Here is a 25,794-nt window from a genome sequence, read left to right on the forward strand (position 1 = left end):
ATTCATTTTAAAGTCAAATTTTAGCTATTGTTCACAAATTTTGTTCACAAATGTCAGTCAATTCAGTTTTAACACTAGTAGACACACTACTTACATAAAAAGAATATACAGTTAAAGTCAGAATTATTAGTCCCCCTTAGATTTTTTTTTCTTTTTTAAATATTTCCCAAATTATGTTTAACAGAGCAAGGAAATTTTCAGAGTATGTCTGATAATATTTTTTCTTCTGGACAAAGTCTAATTTGTTTTATTTCGGCTAGAATTTTAAAAAATATATATTTTACATTTTTTAACAACCATTTTAAGGATAAAATTATTAGTCCCTATAAACTATATATATTTTTGATAGTCAAAAGAACAAACCATCATTATACAATAACTTGCCTAATTACCCTAACCTGCCTAGGGAACCTAATTAACCTAGTTAAGCTTTTAAATGTCACTTTAAGCTGTATAGAAGTGTCTAGAAAAATATCTAGGTAAAATATTATTTCCTGTCATCATGACAAAGATAAAATAAATCAGTTATTAGAAATTAGTTATTAAAACTATTATGATTAGTAATGTGTTGAATTTTTTTTCTCTCCGTTAAACAGAAATTGGGGAAAAAATAAATGGGGATAAAAACTCAGGGGGCCAATAATTCTGACTTCAACTGTACATATAATTTATCACTCCAAATCTACAAATATTTAGTTTTAGTAAGAAGACATTTGTGCTTCGTTTTATGAAAAGAGTATTTTAATTGTGGCAGGCAAAACACGAATGACAGTAGGAATACAATGCTAACTGATTGAACAAAATAAATGCATAATTTTTGTCAAATATATTTCAGCATGAGTTTTTTACCACTAATTTACATTTATTCATTAGATAGACGCTTTTATCCAAAGTGACTTACAAATGAAGATAAAAGTAGCTCTTCAAATAACCAGAGAGCAGCGACAAGTTGATGCCATGACAAGTCTAAGTTTAGCAGTTCTTTTTTCTTTAAACGCAAAAATCCTGGACTTCTGCATTATCTTAAAGAAGATTTACACACTTGACTGCATAAATGGTCCACTTTGGTATGCTGTCCTTTAAAAGCAAACCATACAAAAATAAGCACCATTATACCAATCTAGAAGATGCATCATTTTAACAATTTAATTCCCAGTTCAAGAAAAAACCTCCAATAATAATGCATTGCGTTGTTAATTTCTCTGAACAGGACTACCCGGCCATCCAGCAGAACCAAAAGCTGGAATTGAGGGCCCACGTGGACCCCGTGGGTTTCCAGGACCTGTGGGTCAGACTGGAATGGCCGGCAGTGCAGGAATACCAGGAGTGTGTGAGGCTCGTGACTGCAGCATTCATGCACCTGTAGTGCGCAAGGAGATGGGACTGGTCAAAGGCCCCGGCAGCCAGGCCTAACTGGGACAGCTTTAGGAAAAAAGCGCTGTCAATGAAAGATGTCACAGAACAACAGACTGGAGACTGGAAACTACCAGCACTTTTATCGCTTTCATTCTTCCACAATGTTTTGGTTTCACTACGAATACAGTACAGACATGTAAATAATTTTGTAAAGCATTCTAAATCCACATCTGCTGTGTCCTGAAATAGCTTTTCTTTTTTTTTCTTCACTGAAAATGAATTAAATTATTTAGACAAAGCAGTTTTGTTCAGTAGCTTCAACATATTTCTTTTCATTTTATCCATCCAGAGTAAATAAAGAGATGTTTTTTGTAAACGTGTTAAACCATGGGTCATTGTGTGAAGCGAGTATAATGCAACCACAGCTTTTTTTCCTCTAATCAGTGTTTGTAATTTCTAACTTAGGACTTTTTCTAATAAGTTCAAACTATCCTTAGTAACTGTATGAATGCATTAAGGTGAATACATAACCATAATCTACTCTGATTCATGTTTTATATAAAGAACAAACTGCATTCATGTCAGGAACATTTAATATACAGTTCATAGATATTTATATAATACATAATGGCAGTGTAGGGACTAAGCTGAAATGGCCCCAACTTTTTTGAGGGGGGAATTCTGAACCAATAACATTTTCAATAGTTTTTCTGATAATAAATTAAAATTATATTACAAATTATAGACGGATATAACAAGAAAATACTAGTGGGTACAATAAAGCAGCAGAAAACAATGAGAATGAAAGTCTCGACTAAAGTAAACTGCAATTTACAGTTCAACATTACAGTAATAGTTGATTTGTTAGAACATTATCCAGTAAAAAAATAACAAATATAATTATTACACTAAATGAGAACCCCAGTTTTAAAAACATAATAAAAATATCAATGATATAAATATAAAATATGATATGTTATAAAAATAGTAAGCATTTCAAGTAAAAAGAAAGTGACTAGAGTGAGATACATTGAAAATCTTTCCAGATCTATTGCAGGACCTGTACTTGTCTCTGTTGAGTGCTTTCAGACAGGATCTGAGTGAACAGTTTTTGCATTGCTTCTGCAGTACTTGTAAACACATCCAGCAACCAGAAAGGCAAAGATTACGACCATGCCAATTATCGACAGGATAATACCTAAAAGAACAGAAGAATGGGGTATTATACAGTGTGTGCTTTATTATTTAAGTCAGTAATCCCATCCCATTTCCCCAAGCATATTGTACAAATTCCAAACCACATACATGTCGATAACTACTATTCATTTCGGAAGTAAATAAATGACATATATTCAAATGTACAGGATTATTAAGCAGGTTTTGTTTTACAGAGTTTTTAGCAAGAGTTTTTTAGCTTTTAGCAAGTTTTTTTACATTTATTTTTTGTTTTTGTCCTGCAGCATCAAATGCATCTTAAAAAAGCCTCTATTGTGAGTTTTTGAAAACAACAATCCATGCCGTATGCAACACAGCACTAAGTGAATGGAATCATCCAGCTGAGCTTTAAATCTAAAAGTGCACCGTGCACCGTTTAAAACTATTGCTTCTATTTAGTCAACTCAGAATCAAATGAATGATTCGACCTTTGTTCTGATCTTTTGCCCGCATGTGTCAAGGTCGATACGAGACATCGTCAAATATGAAGTTTTGGTTCCTGTAAAACATGTACGCACCTTACCTTTCATATTTAGAATACTTGGGGAGCATAGGGGATCATGGGATTGATCATGACACGAGAATTACTATTACTGAGCGATGACTAGACATGAGACTGTGGAGAATAAAGGGCTAAAGTTTATTTTCCCAACAACACCACAGTATAGCCAACCATGTGCTGTGTTTGTTCCGGTCATTTTCTAATGATTGATACAATAACCAATCCTGAAGTGTGGGATTCACAGGTCATTCAATATTAAAAGAAAGATCAGCAATGGCTACTGATGTACAGGACTTTGACAGCAACTGTTACACAGTTTGTATGGACCAGTTTCTTCTTCCTTCAGATCCTGTAAGTGTTTCTCCTTCCTACACAACATGAAGTGTAATTAAAATGGTTGCCATGTGGCTTGTAATCACGTATCTATTATAGATCAGTGCTTGTACTGTATCTCTCAGGTTAAATCTTTATGGGGCTGTTCACATATTGCGTCCAAAATCATGTTGAAAACGCGATGCGTGCTTCTTCCTTTACTAATTTAAATGCGTTTCTGAACTCATGATATGGCGACACACATGCACACATTTCTCACATGCGTGGTGCGGTCAATTTTTCAAAATAGTTCAAATTTCGCCACTTTGTGGATTAATACTGAATGTGTGTCGTTGTTATTACTTGGGGTTGTGGTTAAAAATAGAAGAATATGCTGGTGCTTAACTTCATTGCTTCAATGCATTCCTGCATTGGGATCTCACATATACTCTGTGCCCTGAGTATTCATAACCGTGCTGGGTGTTTCTCTCCATCTTGCACTGAACACAGTCAACCAATCACAACAGACATCACACAAAGAAGGGGTTTGGGAAGAAAAGAACTGCTGAACAAATCATATTGGAGTTGTTGGGGTTATTATAAAAACCAAAATATGACCCTTTTTTGATGCACAATAAGGGCTCTTTAATATTTATTAACAATTTTTGGGCCTAAATTTTGTAGTTTCTATAACACTATATCCTTCTTGTGGGCAATTAATAAGTTTTGATATTTACGTGAGAGTAAATCTCTTATTTGGGCCATTTTATCTGCAAAAGGAAACCTGTTTAGTAATAATGCAATGAATCTATACATAAGGCATTTTCCTTTTTCAGTACCTGTTATAACGTATACATCACTTTGGTTAATAATTAATGATTATAAACTAAATTAATAGTTTTTTTTTTTTAATAATGCAGTTTGGAATTTGTAAATGATCAGAATACTGACTTGCATAATAATTATGCACACACTGTAGACTGCATTGGCCAAGCACACAAAAACACAGTCTTCATTTTATATTACCAGTGTGTTCTCTCAACTCGGGCATTTTCAGTGGTTGAGACGTCATTATACCTAAAATAAAAATAAAAAATGCGTAAATGCAGGTTACTAAAAAACAAACGACTCATCAAAAAAAAAAACATAGAAAAAATACATTACCATAGAAATGTATGAGGTGTTCAGTCAAGTGTTTCTTTAAAATTAAAAACACAAACATTTCTAGTTAATTTGATGAATGATTCATTAAAAAAAAACTTGATTTGAGATGGACAGAAATAAAACTCACTCTTGAGCAGATGACAGACAGTGTGACATTGACACAGGAATCCAGTAGCATCTTTCCAGCACTCAGCTCTTTGCATGGACTGTGACACTCCGCCATCGAATTCAAAAGTGTGCCGATGGACTGGAGGAAAACAGCATGCAAGCTTTACAATACAGAACTTCTAGAATTTATGACTGAAATTAATGCTGTTGTCTACTTACACGTTCCTCAGCAGACCAATGTTGGTCACAATCCGGGTTCTTCAAGGCGTATTCGGACTCTACATAGCGCAATTTCCCAGTGCAATTGTAGGTTTGTGTTGTCTCTGTGACTGTAGGGCACACTAAGAAAAGAAAGACATATTAAAAGGTGCTATTGTTTCATCGAGAATAACTCATGTTTATTATTATATGTTTAGCACTGTCGCTGATTCGAGTCCTGGCTGGGTTAGTTGGCATTTCTGTGTGGAGTTTGCATGTTCTCCCCATGTTAGAGTGGGTTTCCTCCGGGTGCTCCGGTTTTCCCCACAGTCCAAAGACGTGTTGTAAGTGAATTGAATAAACTAAATTGGTTGTTGTGTGTGTGTGAATGTGAGTGTATATAGATATTTTCCAGTACTGGGTTGCAGCTGGAAGTGCATCCGTTGTGTAAAACATACGCTGGATAAATTTGAGGTTTATTCCACTGTGGTGACCCAAGATGAATAAAGAGACTAAGCAGAAGGAAAATGAATGAATGATTATATGCTTTGGGTTGTGGGAAAAGTGCCTCATAAATAAAATGTATTATCATTATTATTATTGATTGATTATACTGTAAATACCCAACAATTTACACCTGTTCAACTGCTAATTGCAAATATATTTAGAGATTAAATATCAATTCAAAATGAGCATCTGAATGTGCAACAAACATGTGCAATCTGGCATGTTTGTTGATGTCAGACCTACTCGTCCGAGTATTTCTGAAACTTTTAGAAAAGATCTACTAGGATTTCCATGCCCAAGTAACTATCTCTATGGGTTTACATACAATGGACCAAAACAGAGAAATTGTCCGTTGAGTGAGAGAGAGAGTTGAGAGAGAGTTCTAAATGCCTTGTTGATCTGTAGCTCGAACCTAATAAAGTGGCCAGTGTGTATATTTATATAAGAAACATGAGAAACACATGAACAAAGTGATATGTGTTTCTTAATGCGCGTGGGATGAGCGCGTGTATGTGTTGTTTGTGTTTGTCTGTGTGTGGCGTTATGCATGACTCGGTTTGAAAGGACCGCATGAACATTTGCCTGCTCACAAATTACATATTGCGTCATGGGGAAATCCCAATATTTCAAGGGACTTTTTTTGTTAAAGTGTAACGTTAGTATCACTTTCCCTATTTATTTGAAACACTGTATATGATTACATAAACCGAATACAACATTTTAACAACTGTATAGTTGTTATATACTGTATAGAAACAATAACAACACTAAATGAAAGCATGCATTTCTCACAGCTGCACAGCTAAGAAAACAATTATCTCGAACATGCTAAGTAATGACACACGCAGGCGAGTCGTTCATTGCAATCGCATGAAAAAAAAGTCTATCAAGTAACGTTAGATGATAAATGAAGCGTGGTTACTATGCATAAAATATCTTACCTGGAAAAACAACCAAGGATAGACTCAAAAGGAGAAGACCAGGTGTTATCCGGTACATAGCTGCTGCCCATCTAAATTGAAAATGAAATTGATTTAAGTTTTTTTCTTCATCGTCAAGAAAATAATCTTCTAATCATGACACAGCCCCTCTCCGAGGGAATCCCTCACTGATTCTTACTTACTTCCTCAAACCAAAAGGCACGTGGGTGAAAGTAAAACTGCTTCATACACATATATAGGTGACAGTTCACAACCAACTAGCTACAGCTTGGCACAAAGTCAGAACCATGCATCGCTTCTCGGAATTGATCGTATGTCTTGTAACTTTAGGTAAGCCTCCACCCGCACCTCTGAGAGTATTTTCACGCAGACTCTGTTGATATAGGTTAACACGAGCTCCTCTTTCATTCAGTTGTGGCGGATGCTCAGCGGCCAGAGATTCGTTCCATCGCCGGGGAGGACGCGGTGCTGCGCTGCTCGGCGGAGTCAAAGACCGGCGTCCGGTACCGCTCGGTAATATGGTACAAGGTAAAGATTTGTAAATGTTTTAAATCTTATGTTGGTGACTTTTTGTTTACTATGTGCTTGTTTAGTTTTAGTTGAACGATGAAAACTGTCTGAATAAATTCAGGTGATAAAACGTAAGAGTCACAAGTGTCACTTGAGTAGCTACTTGAAACTTAAGTACATATAATGAATCTTTGCATTATTATTAATTAATGGGTTAAGAAGTGCATTTAGCCGATTAATATTTTAAAAAGGGGTGCCATAGGGTCCAATTTAATAATAATAGCTTATATTAGTTTAAGGAAAGGTCCACCTGAAAATTAAAGTATACTCATAAAGTATACGCATTTACTCAAGTGTTTTCAAACCTTTCTAAGTTTTTTTTTCGCTGATGAACACAAAATAATATTTTGAAGAATGTTGGTAACTGGTTATGACACTATTCATTTGTATGTGAACTATCCTATTAACATGAAAAGTGCTCAATTAAAGCATCTTTTAATATTTTTGAGCATTATTTCAACATTAACTACTACAGCCTTTAATACAGTGTTTAATATTTGATGGAATTGAGCTAACATGAACTAACAAAGACTATACAGTAAGTTTTCTTCATTATTATCCCAGTTAAAGTGTCAGTGCTTTAACTGATGTTAACTAATGAACATTATGTTGGCTGGTTGTTGTAACTATCTAAACTTCTTCACTGCAGATAACCAATTAAATTAGGACAAAAGATTAACTGAATAAACTAAAAGCTTTACAATAAGGTTCCATTTAATAATAGCTAAATTAAAAAAAAGTTCAACTAAACATTAAAGTATACTCAGCATTTACTCACACTCAAGTGTTTCCTTCCCTTTATGAGTTTCTTTTTTCTGATGAACACAAAATAATATTTTGAAGAATGTTAGTAACTGGTTATGACACTATTAACTCATATATAAACTATCATTTTTTAACATGAAAAGTGCTTAATTAAAGCATTTGTAACATTTGTGAGCATTATTTCAACATTACAGCCATTATAATACTTATTATTTGATGGAACTGAGCTAACTAAGATTAATACTTTAAGTTAACCTTTGGCAGTGCTTTAACTGATGAACAGTAAGTTAGCTGGTTGTTGTATTAGTGCTATAACCTTCTAAACTTCTTCACTGCAAATAACCAGTTAAATTAGGACAGACGATTAATTGAATAAACTAAAAACTTTACAACAAGTTTCCATTTAATAATAGTAGCTAGCTAAAGGAAAAGTTCATCTAAAAATAAAGCATGCTCAGCATTTACTCACACCCAAGTGTTTCCTAAGCATTCTGGGTTTCTTTTCTCTGATGAACACAAAATAAGGTATTTTGAAGAATGTTGGTAACGTAATGACACTATTCATTTGTATGTAAAAATCCCTTTAACATGAAAAGTGCTTAAAGCATTTTAAAATGTGTGTAAGCAATATTTCAACATTAACTACTACAGCCTTTGAAACAGTGTTTATTGTTTGATGGAACTGAGCTAACATGAACTAACAAAGATTATACAGCAACACAGTTTCTACATTTTATAAACTGAATATATATTACACATTAACACAGTTACTTCATTATTACTTCATTATTATCCCAGTTAAAGTTTGCCAGTGCTTTAACTGATGTTAACTAATGAACATTATGCTGATGTATTAGGGCTATAGTTTTTATTTTTATTTTTACATGGCAAAACAAGCAATTAATTGGGACAAAAGATCAATATTAGTGTTATAGAAATTGTTTCAAAACTGTTTTAAACAGGAGAGTGACAAAATCTGATGAGAAACAAATTCAAAATTTATTATAATGCTGTCTATATACAGCATTAGGTATACTATATGTTTAAATCTTGTAAAATAATGGTTTAATTGTACACTCATGTATGCAGTGTGCAGGAAAAAACATTTCAGCGCCTATTCCTTTTACATTTTGAAAATTTTGTCCAATTTAGTGTTCAATTTTTTGATCCTTCAGAGGTTTAACTAAATGTCTGTTCTACAGGTTGATGAAGCAGAGCCTTCCCAGCAGTTAACTGGCCTTGTGAGGAAACGGCTCACTGAAGATGATGGGAAAGTGGAGAAATATAACGGTGTTGAGCGAGAAGTGGTACTACTGGAGGACTCAAAGAATCTTATTCTGTCTAATGTAACAGCAGAAGACAGTGGGATATACAGATGCTTTCTGTCTGCTCCGCTTGGCTATCAGAATCAGCGAGGCGATATCATTCTGACAGTCTACAGTAAGTACTTTTCTTAACACCAAAAGTATTTAAACACAAGTCACATTAAAAAAGACAACTTTTAAGAATCAAACTCAAGTTGACTAGTGTGCCAGCACATTATGTAAAGTTATTAATCTAAATCAGGGGTCAGCAAACTTGTTCCTGGAGGGCCGGTGTTCTGCAGATTTTGGCTCCATCTCTAATCAACCACACCTGAACAAGCTAATCAAGGTCTTACTAGGTATACTTGAAACATCCAGGCAGGTGTGTTGATGCTAGTTGGAGCTAAACCCTGTAGAGACACCGGCCTTCTAGGACAGAGATTGGTGTCCCCTGCTGTAATATTCATTAATATTTAAGGGTAGTTTTAAAGACCACTGAATACTTGAACTATGAGGACTAGGCAATGAACGTGACTGACAAATTAACAATCTGATGTTGAATTTGATTTGTTTTCCAGAACCTCAAACAGTCGAGCGAATGGAGTTTAATAAAAGTTCTCTGGTTTATCTTGGGGAAATTGCTGCTATTGCAGGACTCTTTCTGGGCTTCTTGTTTTTTGGCATAAGCTATGTAAGTCATTTAACCATTTCAAAATATAAAAACCTCTAAACACTTTTAAGTGCACATATTTACCTGAGTCTTGTTCACCACAGGTGTATATAAGGTCTTTTAACCAAAGAGGAAAGAAGCTCTCTTTGCTGAAAATGCCAAGTCCAGGCAAGAATTTGATCACCAGCAATCATTTGATTTGCAAGACTTTACCTGAAGTGTATGTGTGATGGAGGCATACTTCTCAAAGCCGGATTGGGCTTTTCATCAAAAACCCTGAATTAAACCCAGAGTTAACAGAGGAAGTTTAAATCAAGTGTTGTGAAACCACTTAAGCTAAGTTTAAGTTTTTTCAACCGGAGCTTAATCTGCAGTCTGGGTTTTTTTCAAATCGTTTTGTGCAACAGACCTCAGAGCTGATTGGAAAACAAAACGCAGACAGGAGCTCAAGATGACCGTTGGCACAGGAAGTTGGTACATGTCATGTTGGCAGGAGATAAAGAAGCATGATTCAGCATTTTCAACAACACCATTTGAAAACTGCTTTATACATCATGAATACAAAGAGGAAAATGATGCAAACCGTCTAAAAACTGTGGATGCGTCATTGTAGTGGTGTGAAGATCCTGAAAACTGAGACTGACTGAGCTATAAAGAGAACATGTTTGGGTGAAGTGTTTGATAAACAATGTTACTGTTCTTACTGTTCAAAGGCACTGATATGATTAAGTTGTTCTACATAAAGAATACAGTATGAAAACAACTAAATCAAATCCTTTTAAAATGACATTATTTTTTCAATGTTGTCATGCATAAAAAAAGTACCTCCTATGTAAATCATATTGATTTTGAGTTTGTAGATTTATTTTAAAAAGACTGTGTGTAAAAACAAAGAAATAAAACAATGCAAACGATACATCTGTTCTGCCTTTTTTTTTTTTGTCATTTATTCTCCCAAAGAAAATGTATGTGGTCAGTTTTTTTGTCTATGCATATAAATACAAATTATAAAAACATCTTTTTGATTTATATGAGCAATAAATAATGTTTTAGTCAACACAACATCATTCTAACACTTGATTATGAGGATTCTCACAAATTACAAGAGTTCATGGCGCTCTCTAGTGGATGAAATAATAACGAAAAATACTGATGCTAAAATTTCTAGGAAGAACAAATTAAACAGATTTTTGTTTAAACTTTACAAAAAAATGTACGAAAACAACACAAATTTGCTTAAAGGGTTTAATAATTTTGTCCCTAAAATGGTGTTTATAAAAATTAAAAACTGCTTTTATTCTAGCCGAAATAAAACAAATAAGATTATCTCCAGAAGAAAAAATATTATCAGACATACTGATAAAATTTCCTGAATCTGTTAAACATCATTAGGTAAACATTTAAAAATGAGAAAGAAAAAAATCCAAAGGGGGGCACTTTAAGATGTACAGAAGTGTTTACAAAATATCTACTAAAATATTATTTACTGTTATTATTTAACACTAAAAAACGGAACTACACTGTTCCAATTTACTATGACCATTTATGTGAAGCTGCTTTGACACAATCTACACTGTAAAAGCGCTATACAAATAAAGGGGAATTGAACTGAATTAAATTGTCATCATGACAAAGATAAAATAAATCAGTTATTAGAAATGAGTTATTAAAACTTTTTTTATGTTAAGAAATGTGTTGAAAAAAAAATCTTCTCTCTGTTAAACAGAAATTGGGGGAAAAAATAAAGAGGGGGGCTAATAATTCTGACTTCAACTGTACATTACATTAGTCAGTACTGTACTGAAGCCAAATTTGGAGCTAATCTAACAAAATTATTTACAATAATGGTTCAAAAATGAGTAGCCCAAATATATGTTAGGGAAAAATATTAAATGAAATGGTCAAAAATAGTAAGAATCAAGACAAGCAAAAAATATGTAGAATTTTTTTGAAATGTAGTAGTTTGTAAAAATTATTTTGCAATATTTTGCATGAATTTAAATGTTTTATCTTTCCATTTTTAAAGACATTCTGTGACTAAAATATTATTTTAATAAATACAGTATATCTTTTAAATAAATCTGTTTTCTTCAAATGCACCAATACATATTACCTATATTCACTGAGAAATTGATAAAAATAATCATTTGCAAAATGGGGTGTATGAGCACTGTACACTATGCTTTCTAAACAGCAGACTACGCTCACAATATAATGTCTGGCCAAACTACGCATTTAAAATAAGTTGAACAACACAATTCTTTTGGTTTTGGGGGGAGGGACAAACTTAATTGCTTTACATTCAATCCAACTAAATTTGTAAAAAAAATAAATAAATATAAATAAAAAGTTAACCTAAATCCTTCATGTTGCCCCAACACAAATAGATTGTGAACCCAGCTTTTTTTTACAGTGTAGATTTCCCCCCTCAGCCTACAGAGGCTCAAACCACAGTCAGAAGCCAGACAAACTCTGCAGGTTTTAACTTCAACAGAGCTGTAAATTCAATCATTTTAATTTGCCCTGAGCATAACCAGACCCTCATGCGCATTTATCAAGTTCGCAAATGAGCTCACAAACCTGTCTGACATTTCGTTATTATAAATTATTCAAGTGCTAAACTTTGTGGATGTTATTGATGGTTCTGATGATGGGCTTCCTCGGCCAATCTGACTGTAATAGTAAGCCTTGAACATATAAATAAAAAAATAAGACAAACTGCTATTGCCACAACCACTGACCCACAACATAAGAAATGACTTTCACCTCAAACACCCAGTTAGCATTCTAGCTCATATTTTTTCAAGCTCAAATGGAGTGTTTCATTTTTGAAACCCCTGTTGGGTCTGTCATACTTTCATGGAACGGTAACACAAACCAAACCACGCTTTACATAATGCTCCAATGGAAACCTGGCAGTTTGGGAAATGCAAAATGAAGTCCTTGTGATTTACATAAAACTAGACTTACATTCGTCAATGAGTCACTTACTGGATTTGATAATATGACTGGCGCTCAATCAAGCTATTCAACACACCAGTCCAATTAAAATATCAAATGGCTTGGCTGATATTAAGTGTGTGTTGAGTGAAAAATGTGATACTTATCCAGTCAAGCACAGATGTGAACGCAAGCTGACAAATGATTCCTTTTTTTCATAGATTTCTGTAGAAATGACAGAATCTTCTGACAAAAGTGTATGTTTAAAAGTGCTTCATCAATGCAAAGTTCACTACTGTTGCTTTTAGAGGCATCTATGATAAAAATCCCTTTTGTAGGCTGTTTGGACAGAACTGTGTGTTGTAGTGTGTCCACTGTCATATTGGAGAGATATAAACCCAACAAGTCTCTTTCTTTAAACTTCCTGATGTTAAAATAGAACCTAAATCCCAGTGATTTTGAGGCCCACCGCTATGTGACGTAGGAGTGCGGGTTTCCCTGCCCACCGAATTGATTGACAGGTGCCATATTTCTTTAATAACAACATGTATACACAGGTCCACAGAACATTTTTTGTAAATAAACTGGGATTAAAATGCCTGTACTATACCTCTTATAATTTTAAAAGTTTTAATATAGAACCTGTTTGTAATAAAGTCAGTAAAATCAATATGTAATTCTTAACTGCTATAATCACCACGAGCACATGGTGTCAGCAAATGCGCATATATACAGTATGTGTGTGTATGTACTGCGAACAGAACTTGTGTGAGACTCATCATTTCAGAAAGACTTAAAAAAAAAACATTAAATTAACTTCCTTGATATTTTGACTAATAAGCTGTATTTCAGCATCATTCGTGTCTGTCTCTATCACTGACTGCTGTTTATCTGAAATAACGCATGATGAGAAGCAGTCACTCACTTGAATAGGTGGACGAGCAGAAGATGCTCATTTGGATTTAAAGCCACAGGCTACGAAAACAGCTACAATGCATTCAGACACAAAAATGGGCAGATTCTGGAGGCTTTAATAAATTATCTGATGATATTGTGAGCTGAAACTTTACCGACAAATCCTAATGACATCAAAAGCTTATTTTACATATTGTAAAAACTGGTAAAATAGGTACCCTTTAAAGGTTAGTTTATCGAGAAATGAAAATCAATTTAATAATTACTCACCCTCTTGTTGTTCTTATCCCCTGAGACCTTTGTTCATCTTCGGGAACACAAAATTAGATACTTAAGATGAAATCCCAGAGCTCTCTCATCCTCCATAGACAGCAAGGACCAGAAATGTTCAAAGACCAGAAAAGGAACCAAAAACACTGTCAAAACATTCCATGTGACTTTAGTGGTTTAACTGTGAGCTTTCAGGTTTTTTTTCTAAAATTTTTCAGAAAATGAATGACATGGCGGTGATTAATTAATTACAGAATTCATTTTTTTGTGAACTAACCCTTTTAATAGTTAAAATCGTTACATATACTATTTACAAGTGTTTTAGATAGGGCCACCTAAATGCAGATTAAGTCAAGACTAAAACCACAGTGTAATGAGAGCAAAAATAACCAGTTGCAATCTGATTCCCATAATTTTTTTTGAGTATTTATGAGTATTTAGGGGCAACACGGTGGTTCAGTGGTTAGCTCTGTCACCTCACAGCAACAAGGTTGCTGATTCAAGTCCCAGCTGGGCCAGTTGCTATTTCTGTGTGGAGTTTGCATGTGCTCCCCGTGTTCATTTGGGTTTTCTCCAGGTGCTCCGGTTTCCCCCACAGTCCAAAGACATGCACTATTGCTGAATTTAATAAACTAAATTGGCTGTAGCGTATGAGTGTGAACAAGGGTGAATGAGGGTGTATGGATGTTTCCTAGTACTGGAAGGGCATCCACTGTGTACAGCATATGCTGGATAAGTTGGTGGTTCGTTCCACTGTGGACCCCTGATGAATTAAGAGACTAAGCTGAAGGAAAATAAATTTATTGTACTATTATTTATTTATATTTATTTACTATTTAAAAGTATTAATGTTTGATCAGATCCTGTCACCAATTAGGAATTAAAAATCTCTTGTGGTGGGATTCCAGATTCAAACAAATAAAAGCAACTCAATTCAATTTATTTAAACATTCTATTTCTTCTCAACAACCTTTGTCAGCATGGAGAAATTGTGCAGGATTGATGACTTAAGAGGGTCATACACCTAATTTGAGCCAGATTCTTAATAAAATATTAAAAAGTAATTTAGAAGTGTAACAGAGGCCAGCTAGTAATCTGCTGTGCAGGTAAACCTCACTCTTTTGACTTCTAAAGGTGCTCTGGCAACAGACGCTAGAGGCCATGGACTTTAGCCTCCTTGTTAGAGCAACCGCATGTGGAGTCGCCAGTTCGGTCCCAGCTCAAAGTGTTTGGGTGGTATAGGGCCAGCAGGGTTACATAAGCAGGTGTTATTGCAAGTAGATACTTTAAATGGTGTTATGAGATATACGTTTTAAATTAATTAATTCATTCATTAAATTTAAATGAATTAAATTAAAATAAATTAATAAATATAATTAAATATATCTGTAAATATGGAAATAAAACTGTCAGTAGGTCACAGAAAAAAAAAAACTTGAACAAGGCACTTTTTGAAAGTATTCAATTGATTTATCCAAAGCTGAATCTGTCAGTAATGAAATACCTGTTTGTTGTTTGAAACAAGTGTATTGGTAAAATAGAGCAAAAAACTGGATTGTGTCTAAAATGTATTAGGCACTAAAATAAGATCTTATTTACTGAAAAGTTGCATAAGATAAATAAAACCATCAGTCAATGTAAGGGAAAACAAAGCAACTGCTGTCACTTTCAATTACCTGAAAAAGTAATCTGAGTAAGTAATGGCTAATGCATCAACCCTAACACTACTGATGTTTTTTTTCTCAATTAGTATCTTGATTTTGTTGTCATTTAGTGATATTTTGGGGAAAAAAAACACCAGACACAGATTGTCATAAAACATAATTTTTTTTCAGGCCAAACCAGCCGCCACCTTTAGTGGGAATCGGACACTTTTTCTGGGGTAGATTGTAATGTCTGAACACCCTGCATAGAGCCTTCTTTCGAGGCCAATCCGGCCGCCACCTTTAGCGGGAATCCAACACACTTTCTGGGGTGCTAACCAGGCGCAAGACCGCCAGAACCTAGGTCCACGTTTTCACACATCGTCAAAATCACCTTGGTAGGTCAGAGATAAACAGGGTCAGGCACATGCCTCCAGGCGCGTGACGTCACGACAGGTAGGTCAGGAAAAGTCGGGCATGGCCTGGCGTTTTTGGGCCTGGGTCAACAACTTAAGCGGTGAGCGTTGTCTGAGGCTTTGTTACGGCGTGAGACCCACCATCTCCAAATGAGAGTTCAAATGCAGACAGGTTAGATTTTGGGAATCTAAGGACAATGTTATTTTAAAGTGCAATAATGACGTTGATACTTTGTTGGTTTTAGGTTGTGTTGGAAAGTGACCAATATCCAATGTCGAGCCAACATCTTCCAAACCAAACTAAGTACTGACATTTATTTGTCAGCTATGGCTACCAAAATCCAACATCTGATAGACATAATATTGTCTAAACTGTAAACAACATTAGACATTAATATTTTGTTGTTTTTAGGTTGCGTTGGAATAATTGCAACACCTGTCCGACATTCAGCATTTAAGTCGGCCTGATGTTGGGTTCTGACATCAACCCGATTTTCATTTCCAAACAAAATGCAATGTCCCACGACGTTGGGGTTAAAACGTCAGTCAGATGTCATGTTGACGCTCTGTGCCTGCTGGGAAGGGAAGCTTAACCAAAAAAGAAAAATTCAGTCATCATTTAGCCACCCTTCACTTGTTTAAAAACCTATTTAAGTTTCTTTCATCTGTTAAACAAAAAATAAGATGTTTTGAAAAATGCTGGATGCTGGCACACATTGACTTCCATTTTTTTTTCCTACCATGGAAGTCGATGTGTCCCAGCAATCAGCATTCTTCAAAACACCTTATTTTGTGTTCGACAGAAAAAAAGAAACTCATAAAGGTTTAAAACTACACAAAGGAGAATAAATAAGGAGGTAATTTTCACTTGAGCTATCCCTTTAAAGTAGACATAAGAGCTCAGTGATGAGACTTTCCACATCAACCTCCGGATTAAACATCATCCGCTTCATTAAGCCAGAAAAAGTCCTCTTTTGTGCGAGGAGCAGTTTGGGTGTAATCCCTGGATACTGGTGTTACTATGGCTAAACTGATGACAGAGGGTCTAGTGTTTGACTGACCGGGGAGAGACAGCAGTGTGGTTTTCTGCATACTGAGAAGGCATAATAACATGGAGACGTTATTGTGAATCTGCTACTGTGGGCCTGATGCGCTGGAGACACTGTGGCTTTGGTTGAAGAGGTTTCATTAGACGGAGGCTTTGCTAGGCTCCCACAGGACTCCTTATTAACCAGCATGAGTTTGAGCAGGACCACAAACCAACAATGATCATCATTCCACTCAGAATGCCATAGAATAAAGGTGTCCATCTGCTGAACATCTACGCAAGTATTTCATCAGTGTTTCTAAAATCATAAACGTGAAATACTGCTTTACTGCAGTTCTGACAGTCTCCTGGGGTTCTTTGTAATTTCTCATGTAGTTATGGTTCATCTGAGAAAGTGTTAATCAAATAGTTCAAACAAGAATTAAAAGGTTGCTTTTGATGTACCATCAGGCTATCTAAGATGTAGGTGACTTTTTCTTTCAGTAGAGCATTAAAGAAGATTTTCAGCTGAAACGGTGTCTTCGGTGTTCTTCAAATGCAAATAATAGGCTACTGGCACTTTAAGAGTTAAAAAATACATTCAGGCAAAGCAAAAGTAATGCCTGAGGCTCCTGAAGACAAATTTAAGAGTTCACACTTAGTTGATGATTGATTATAAAGCTTGTTAGGCATGCTGTCCTGGGAGAGAACCCTGAGCTTATGAGATCCTCGAGTCCTGGGCTCCCTCCCGTTTGCAGTGTGAGAGGGGAGTTTGAGCTCAGGTAGATTTTGATGAACTCTTATTTCTCGTTCATGACAGATTTAGGGTGGCTGAGGAGAGGTGTACTTGCTAGGAGCTTGGCTGTGGTATCAATTTGTCATTTTCAATTTACTTAGGTTGCATTTGTTTTTTGTACTGTGGGAGGAAACCGGAGAACCGGGAGAACGAGCTAACTCTGCACAGAAATATCGACTGGTTAGTAGGGACTTTAACTAGAGACATTTCTGCTGTGAGTCAACAGTGCCAATCACTGGGCCGCCATGTCGCCCATCTGAAAAGAAGGGGGAGTAGGGGTGGGTAGAGGGATTCTTCAAGACAAAGATATTGAGATAAGAAAACTCTGGTTATTTATAGTGAGTTAAGAATCATCTGATTCCAGAATCATTTGTGAGCTGATGTGGGACTAGCTGAGAAAGCAGACTCAAAATCATCAGTCCTCATCTTGCTGGACTTGTCAGCTGCTTTTGACACTGTCAACCACCAGATCCTGCTATCTACGCTCGAGTCACTGGGCGTTGCGGGCACTGTTATACAATGGTTCAGATCTTACTTCTCTGACAGGTCATTCAGGGTGTCTTGGAGGGGAGAGGTGTCCAACCTACAGCATCTAAACACTGGGGTACCTCAAGGCTCTGTTCTTGGGCCACTTCTCTTCTCCATCTACACGTCATCTCTAGGACCAGTCATCCAGAGACATGGATTCTCCTACCACTGCTATGCTGATGATACCCAGCTATACCTCTCTTTTCATCCTGATGATCCCTCGGTTCCAGCTCGCATCTCAGCCTGCCTGTCGGACATTTCACACTGGATGAAAGATCATCATCTTCAGCTGAACCTCGCAAAAACGGAAATGCTTGTAGTTTCTGCCAACTCAACTCTACACCATAACTTTTCAATCCAGATGGATGGGGCAACCATTACTGCATCCAAAATGGTGAAAAGCCTTGGAGTAACGATTGATGACCAACTAAACTTCTCTGACCACATTTCTAGAACTGTTCGATCGTGCAGATTCGCACTCTATAACATCAGAAAGATCCGACCCTTCTTATTTGAACATGCAGCCCAACTCCTTGTTCAAGCTCTTGTTCTCTCCAGACTGGTTTACTGCAACTCTCTACTAGCTGGGCTTCCAGCTAACTCTATCAAGCCTCTTCAGCTGCTCCAGAACGCAGCAGCACGAATGGTCTTCAATAAACCTAAACGAGCACATGTCACTCCGCTACTCATCCGTTTGCACTGGCTGCCAGTTGCTGCTCGCATCAAATTCAAAACTCTGATGTTTGCCTACAAAGCGACTTCTGGCCTTGCTCCTTCTTATCTGCTCTCACTTCTGCAGATCTATGTGCCCTCCAGAAACTTGCGTTCTGTGAATGAACGTCGCCTCACGGTTCCATCCCAAAGAGGGAAGAAATCACTTTCGCGAACGGTCACGCTCAATCTGCCCAGTTGGTGGAATGAACTCCCTAACTGCATCAGAACAGCAGAGTCACTCGCTATTTTCAAGAAACGACTAAAAACTCAACTATTTAGTCTCCACTTCACTTCCTAATCTGCAATTGCCTCTCTGGATATCACACTAACTGTACTCAAAAAAAAAGACTAATACTTTCCTTCTTAGACTTTACAGACCTGAAACTTGCCTATAGCACTTATACATCGTTGCTCTTATAGTTGTGTAAGTTGCTTCCTTGTCCTCATTTGTAAGTCGCTTCGGATAAAAGCGTCTGCTAAATGACTAAATGTAAATGTAAATGTAAACAACCATAAGCACATGATCCTCCCAAAATTAGTTTATAAATAGACTTCACTTCAGGCCTAATAAAGTTAAATGATAGCTGTGTGTAAGAAACTAAAGATTATTTCAAACATTAATACTAATTTACAGCCTCTGCAAATGGCAACATGTTCAAGACAGTCTGGGGATCTTCTCATCATGCAATGACAAATGCGCTGTTTGTTTGAAGCTTTTGTCATAGGTTGAAGCATCAGGGATATCCACAATTACAGTTACTGTACATTAATACACATGCATTCTCTCTCTGTTGTAAACAAACAGTGTCAGCTCACACGTGAGTTTGTACTAGTACATTCTTCATTATTTGTCCGGAAGCTTTTATTCCTTTTACATGTGCTAAGGCTTTTGATTAAAGTATTAGCTTCTTTAGACCTCTATGTAACATCAAAAACGACAGGTGTTCATTTTGTTTTGCCAGCATTTATTGCATATCTTATTCAATCCTATACATCTTTATATGGCATAAGTGTGAGTAAATAACAGCAAAGCTCTCCCTTTAACAACATATGATGAACTGAAGGCTATATGTATAGACTTTGTCTTAAGAAACAAGTGTTGCTTAGAAGATGAAAAATAACACCATATATATATATATATATATACATATGTAAAGAAAACTACTCATGCTTTGGTAGCTCTCTTATGTAAGGTAAAACAGATCAACAATGACAACACACTTCCACCAGAAGAAGAATATCATCTCGAAATCCTAACATGCCATAAGTTCTAATGCTTTCTGTATTATTCTATTCCAAAAAAGCACAATGCAATATGGGTACGTTCTTCTAGCCTCTAAACATCCCTCAGGTCAGTAGAACATTCTAGCTATTTTAAAGTACACAAACAAATAAACATATTTGAGTTAACGCTCAACCCACAGCACCCTCAATATAGCAATCATTTCTAAACAAATTAGAAAGGTAAGGTTATTTAAATATCACTTACAGACTTTAAATTCCATCAGAACATGACAAACCATCTCTAACTACTTCACTCAACAGAGTCATTTGCCTTACCTTTACCACAAGATGGCGCTGTCTGTTTAGTTTAACCACATGAACAACAACAAGCCCTAAAGCGAGGGTGAAAAACTAAATAAATAGAGGTCATTTGCTGTTATTGCTAATAGCAGGCAGTCAAAACGATTTAAAACCCCCATAAACTTTGATTTCCTTTCACGAGACGACGATTCAAAAGGTAAATAGGCCTAGATTAAATCATTATCAACAAACAACAGAAAGAAAGGTTAAATACAAGAGGAAACGTGCCACACTTTAAATCTTTCAAGTAAAAATGTCAGTATCATTGTTTCACGCTGTTTACACAATTAAAGTAACTTGAACTGACATCATTGCAAACCAAACGAACTGCTTACCTTGCTCTTTCTGTTCACTCCATCTATTTAGAGTAAATACATTACAAACTATTTTCACTCATTAATTAGCCTATAACAGTTTACGAGGTCAGTTACGTCATTTTTTGCAAATGAGACATAAGCTATACTATGGCTTTGTAACAGTTTAATTTAATTCAGTTGATTTTTATTTCTCTGTTTTTCACTATGCAGATTGGGCCAAAGCAGCTTAAAGAGATAGTTGACATAAAAATGAAAATGATTCAGTATAATTGTCGTTTTTGAAATTCAGTTCATACAAAATTCCCTATTAAAGGCTGATCCACTGAAGAGCAGCTCCACCAGCATAATGCTGGGTAAATCATTTTAATTTCAGATTACAACTTATTCTTTGGATTGTTTAGGTTACTTTGTCAAATAACTCTCATTGTAGTATTATTGTGCTAGATTTAGATCTAAATAAGTTGACATTTGCAACTTAAAGTCAAGAGAATGTCTGTGAAAACATCAAATTAAAGTGTTAACAGACATTAGCAGCCTACTATAGGATTCTCTATAGCTGACAGAGTCACTAAATCAATAGAATGTCTTAAAAGAGGACCATCAAAATAAAGTGACCTCTTTTTAGTTATTCTCGAGTACTCGTTGCAGGGGATTTCACTTAATACTCTTTTAATATGCGCTACACCAGACCAGAGTTGGATATAACACGTTCCGCAGTAAGGCATTACTGTATTCTATTTACATTTTTTTTGGGGTGCAGTAATTTAACGAATTTGATTACAGTCATTAAAGTCAATGTAATGATGTTCTAATGATGTAATGATGTTTCTAATTATGTTAGAAATATACATTTTAGAAGAAAAAATGCCTTTTTACAAGCATGTTTTTCTGCAACTTCAGTAAATAAGCATGCGCTTTTAAATTGTTGGAAAAAGCGAGCTGAAATGGTTGCTGACAAGAATGGTTGCTTTAAAATACAGACATTACTTTGATTTCACTAAGCATAAAAACAAAAATATTGCTGTGAAATTTAGTCTCTGTCCAGTCTCTAAAGAACTTTTGACCGATTTTAACATGACCAGCAACTTATTCTAGCACTTGAACAGAAAGCATTCTGCAACAATACTCGTCACCAATGAGGACACCGGCACTCAAAAACAACTCAGCCTAATCAGGCTAAATAGATTTTTTTGTGCAGGATCGGAAGTGAAGGTATCTTCTGAATGTGAAGAGAAGCTAGTTGCTTTAAGCAGTTCACATATCTTGTCTTTTGCAAGCATGGATTTTAGGAACGCATATTGCAAATACTCTCATTTCCCAGAAGCCCCAGTTAAATACCGTGAGTCTTGTGACAAGAACTGACCGATCAGCTTCATACTTTGTATGGAATATAGATATTTTGGTAGACTAATTACCTCAGACAAACACAGAACACCTAAACACTGCAGCGCTTTTTCATACTATGGATGTCAGTGGTTACAGGTATCCAGTTTTCCTCTAAATGTCTTCTTTTGTGTTAAAAAAAGGCAAACAGGTTTGAAACAAGTTTCGGGTGAAACCCTTAAGACTTTTGAATATGTCCAGCTGCTGTGATTAACCCATTGTAATGTTTTTTATTGATATTAAATTAGTGATCTGATTACTTTTTACATGAAGTAATTAGCAATCTAATCAGATAACAATTTTGGAGTAGTAGTCGGTCATTTGTACTTAATACTTTATAAAAGTAACTTACTCAACACTGCACCAGACCTACAGTAGCATAAGTGCTTTCCAACTATGCGCTGACTTTCTCACATGGAAACTTGAGGTTCAGTATAGGGCTGAGGAAGACATACAGTAGCTCCGTAACTCACAGGTTAAACCTGCACCATAATTTTTCAGATCAGCGTTTGTTATTCTTGGGTTTTGTCCTCCTCACGCACATCTCCCCTCTGCCCACTTTCTTCCTCTTGGAGGACGGCTGTGGATGGTGCAGTTGCTGTCATCCTGCAAAGCTGCTTTATTGCAGGTCGTGGGTCCGGGCTCTTCCTCAAGCCCTCAATCCCTCATTTCCATGAGCTGAAAGCAGGAAACATAGAACCTCTGGAAGAAACCACCACTGGAAGCTCATAACCATAAATAAACTCACAATATTTATGTTAATGCTATCCTCATCAATTTTTGTTAAATCAAGAGATGGTTGAGGTTAACGTGTCCTGTGAGGAAAGAACAGAATTTGGAACAATTTTTTTACCACACAAAATTTTATTAATGTCCAAACTATGATGTTTTAAATCAACTATGCCAGATAGATGCTCTTAATACCTGGATTAATGGATGTATATAGCTATAGCCAAAAATGTAAAAACATGATGAGGATACAATTCTGAGGCCTGTTTCAGTAGGGAAGTTTAACTCGAAGTTTAAACCTGAACTCTGAGTTTTAATCTCTTGGTAAGTCTGTTGCGATTGGTCGACTGCGTTCAGCGGGAGTGCCCACCATGACACCATGGCTTATTAACATTGTTGAAGTAGTCAGAGTACAGAGTGTACGTGTGAGCTATTTTTAACCATGACACACATTCAGTATTAATTCGCACAGTGGCAAAAGCTGAACTATATTGAAACTTGATAGCCGCACGTGTGTAGGAACAGCTGACAGTGGCCAAAGCAATGACAAACGGCAGAGGATCGCGAGCTCATACATTTAAATCAGTAAACAAAGCAGCACGTGTTTTAGAATCGATATGAGAAAATAAAGGGTTAACCATATACAGTACACGCTGCATGGAGCAATCACAAGTAACAAAACACAATTAAATACAGATTTTGCAAGCTAGAAAACACAAGAAGACAACCATTTTAATCATACCTACAAACACTTGTAAAATGGAGGAAGAAACTGATCCATGAACTGTGTACTAATAAAGTTCATGTCACGCTCTGATAAAGTCCCATAAATCAATAGTCTGTTCTGATTCTTCCTTTAACAAATGCCGATGAATGTCCTGTTGCAGGGTAGATTATTGCATTAATCACCAGAACGTTCACTCATTAATATTCATTCATCTTCAGTCACGATCAGTCCCACACACACCTGCACTCAGCCAGTGTCTGAAGGGAAAGGCGCGTTCACGTTTTACCAGATCCGGCACAGAACATATATGGTATTGTTTCATGTTAACGTCGATACGAAAGGGCAGAAGATCCGGACGAACGACAAGTCATTTAAACGACTCTGAGTCGAATCTTTTATTTAAAAAAATTTAACCTCAGCTGGGTGTTTTTGTTCACTCAGAGGTGTGTTGCACGCTGCATGGAAGGTCATTTTCAAAGACCCATAATAGGGGCTGTTTTAAACGAGCCATGTTAAAGAGAGGTTGTAAAAAAGTGGGGGCTCGTCCGGGATAATTTAATCAAAACATGAAAAATTGCTGTTACTTTACTCAGGCTAAGATATAGTACAGTAGTTGTTTTTATAGATCATTGAAAAATGAAAACGTGAAACTTGGTCGTCATAAAATGCACAAAACAAACAAAAATTAAATGAAATTATAAAAAAAAAATAATGAGACTTAAGCTTGCACAACATCACATTGTTTGTTCAAAGGAGAAAGAGGAAAAAAATGGTACTTGTGTTTAACCTAGATGCTGACAAACTATGATGTAGAAAAAGAGCATCAGTTTCAACCTTCATGAGACAGACCCGTATCATCAGGAGTCACAGGAATTCATTTTGATTTGATACTGTTCATGTTTTTCTTATTATGGTTGCTGATGTTGGTTTTGTAAGTACCAATGACTGTAATGTCATGAATGTCCAAGAACCACAGTTTCAGATCAGAAATCTTCTTCGATGTTCTACTGAAGAAAAAAAGTCCCCTACTGTACTCTTGGATTGCCTGAGGGTGAGTAAGATAACAGTGATTCTTCTTGTTTGGGTGAGCTATCCCTTTAAAGGTTCTTCATCATCACTGAAAGTTTCAAGAAGCATTGGATTCAACACAATGCTCCTTTTCAGGTCATGTAGCTTCAAACCTCAATTCTCTGGTCCAGGCTGCAACCAGAGCCTCGAACATGATTCACTGGGACTTGTCCATGCAGCCCAACATAAGGAATGTTAATTTACAGTAATCCTTTGAAGCAAAGACCTGACGGAAGCCTGCTCATTCGACATGCCGTGTGACACGTTTGACTCTGGGAATGAAACGAGGAATGCAGGTTGCCAGGTATTCACTACAGCGAGAAGGACATGCACGGAAACGGGGCCCAGGCAAAACTTCAATAAAATACCTTCTGCGCATTTTTAAAAGCATCAGTCCGAGGCAAATTAAAAAGCAGAGTGCAATTAAAAGAAATCACTGTGTAAATGTTAGCATGTGGAAGTTTTCCTTTTGCTCATTTTTTTTAATGTAAGGAAAGGCCCCGAGGCTGAGTTATGCAGCTGCCTGTTATTACTACGTACATCTGGTTTTGATAAGACCCTATTACAATCAAAATCATAAAAAAGGTAATGCGGTCCTCTTGAACATTTAAATATAAGAAACACTATACATACAAAGTTCATCTGTTCGGCACCACGAATGAAGAAAAGGAGGAAGGGATCACTTTAAAGTCTATAACTTGGAGTAATTTGCACTTGGTGGAGCCTGACCATGTTACGACATTCCCTCTAAATGAACAAGAACTGTGAATATGATTATGCGTCTGCTGATGTGCTCAACTTTTAGCACAAAGGGCCTCAGTTATATAAGATGATTTACATTAACTGTCTAATTCCTGTCAGCTCGTGTTAAATGGGTTTAATATCATGTACTAGATGATCTTGTGCAAGCTATTACCACAAGGTTTTTCAAACTTTTTTTGGCAAACGACCCATTTTCCAGAGTTTCAAAATTCTCGCGTCCTGCCACCCACGTCAGAGAATTAAGATAAAAACATAACGATCTCACAGGCAGCAAATCACAACCTCTAAGAAATTTTACTAAAGCAGTTAATCGCATTTATCTTTATTCATGGTCAATCGCATCATAATTGACTGTCACTTCTA

General features: G+C 36.1%; 3 protein-coding genes across 8 annotated transcripts in view; 2 read left to right on the forward strand and 1 right to left on the reverse strand.

Moving 5' to 3' along the window:
- Positions 1 to 1,732, forward strand: part of zgc:113232 — a 29,331-nt gene extending 27,599 nt beyond the window's left edge. The window contains 1 exon segment of one of the 2 annotated variants that reach the window (NM_001014359.1): positions 1,211 to 1,732. In NM_001014359.1, coding sequence (NP_001014381.1) covers positions 1,211 to 1,413 — 203 coding nt within the window. In that variant the 3' untranslated portion in view covers positions 1,414 to 1,732. 2 annotated transcript variants of the gene reach the window in all.
- A 199-nt stretch (positions 1,733 to 1,931) lies between these two features.
- LOC147833442 (uncharacterized) overlaps positions 1,932 to 25,794 on the reverse strand; it is a 55,481-nt gene continuing 31,618 nt past the window's right edge. For 2 of the 5 annotated variants that reach the window (XM_087287661.1, XM_087287663.1), the window contains 7 exons: positions 13,738 to 13,883; positions 6,304 to 6,374; positions 4,877 to 4,998; positions 4,677 to 4,796; positions 4,550 to 4,583; positions 4,412 to 4,462; positions 1,932 to 2,554 (listed from right to left, as the gene is read on the reverse strand). In XM_087287661.1, the coding sequence (XP_087143787.1) occupies positions 2,442 to 2,554; positions 4,412 to 4,462; positions 4,550 to 4,583; positions 4,677 to 4,796; positions 4,877 to 4,998; positions 6,304 to 6,361 (498 nt within the window). In that variant the 5' untranslated portion in view covers positions 6,362 to 6,374; positions 13,738 to 13,883 and the 3' untranslated portion in view covers positions 1,932 to 2,441. Of the gene's footprint in view, positions 2,555 to 4,411; positions 4,463 to 4,549; positions 4,584 to 4,676; positions 4,797 to 4,876; positions 4,999 to 6,303; positions 6,375 to 6,485; positions 6,512 to 13,737; positions 13,884 to 25,794 lie in introns of those variants that run through there. The other 3 variants (XM_087287662.1, XM_087287659.1, XM_087287660.1) reach the window with 3 other exon arrangements.
- On the forward strand, positions 6,561 to 10,521 carry cd83 (CD83 molecule). Its single transcript, NM_001098249.2, is given in 5 exon segments — positions 6,561 to 6,633; positions 6,716 to 6,831; positions 8,841 to 9,078; positions 9,521 to 9,633; positions 9,717 to 10,521. Coding segments are annotated over 5 exon segments (636 nt in total). The 5' UTR covers positions 6,561 to 6,590; the 3' UTR covers positions 9,843 to 10,521.

Source organism: Danio rerio, chromosome 16 (assembly GCF_052040795.2).
Source record: "Danio rerio strain M-AB ecotype USA chromosome 16, GRCz13ab, whole genome shotgun sequence".
Lineage (NCBI taxonomy): Eukaryota > Metazoa > Chordata > Actinopteri > Cypriniformes > Danionidae > Danio > Danio rerio.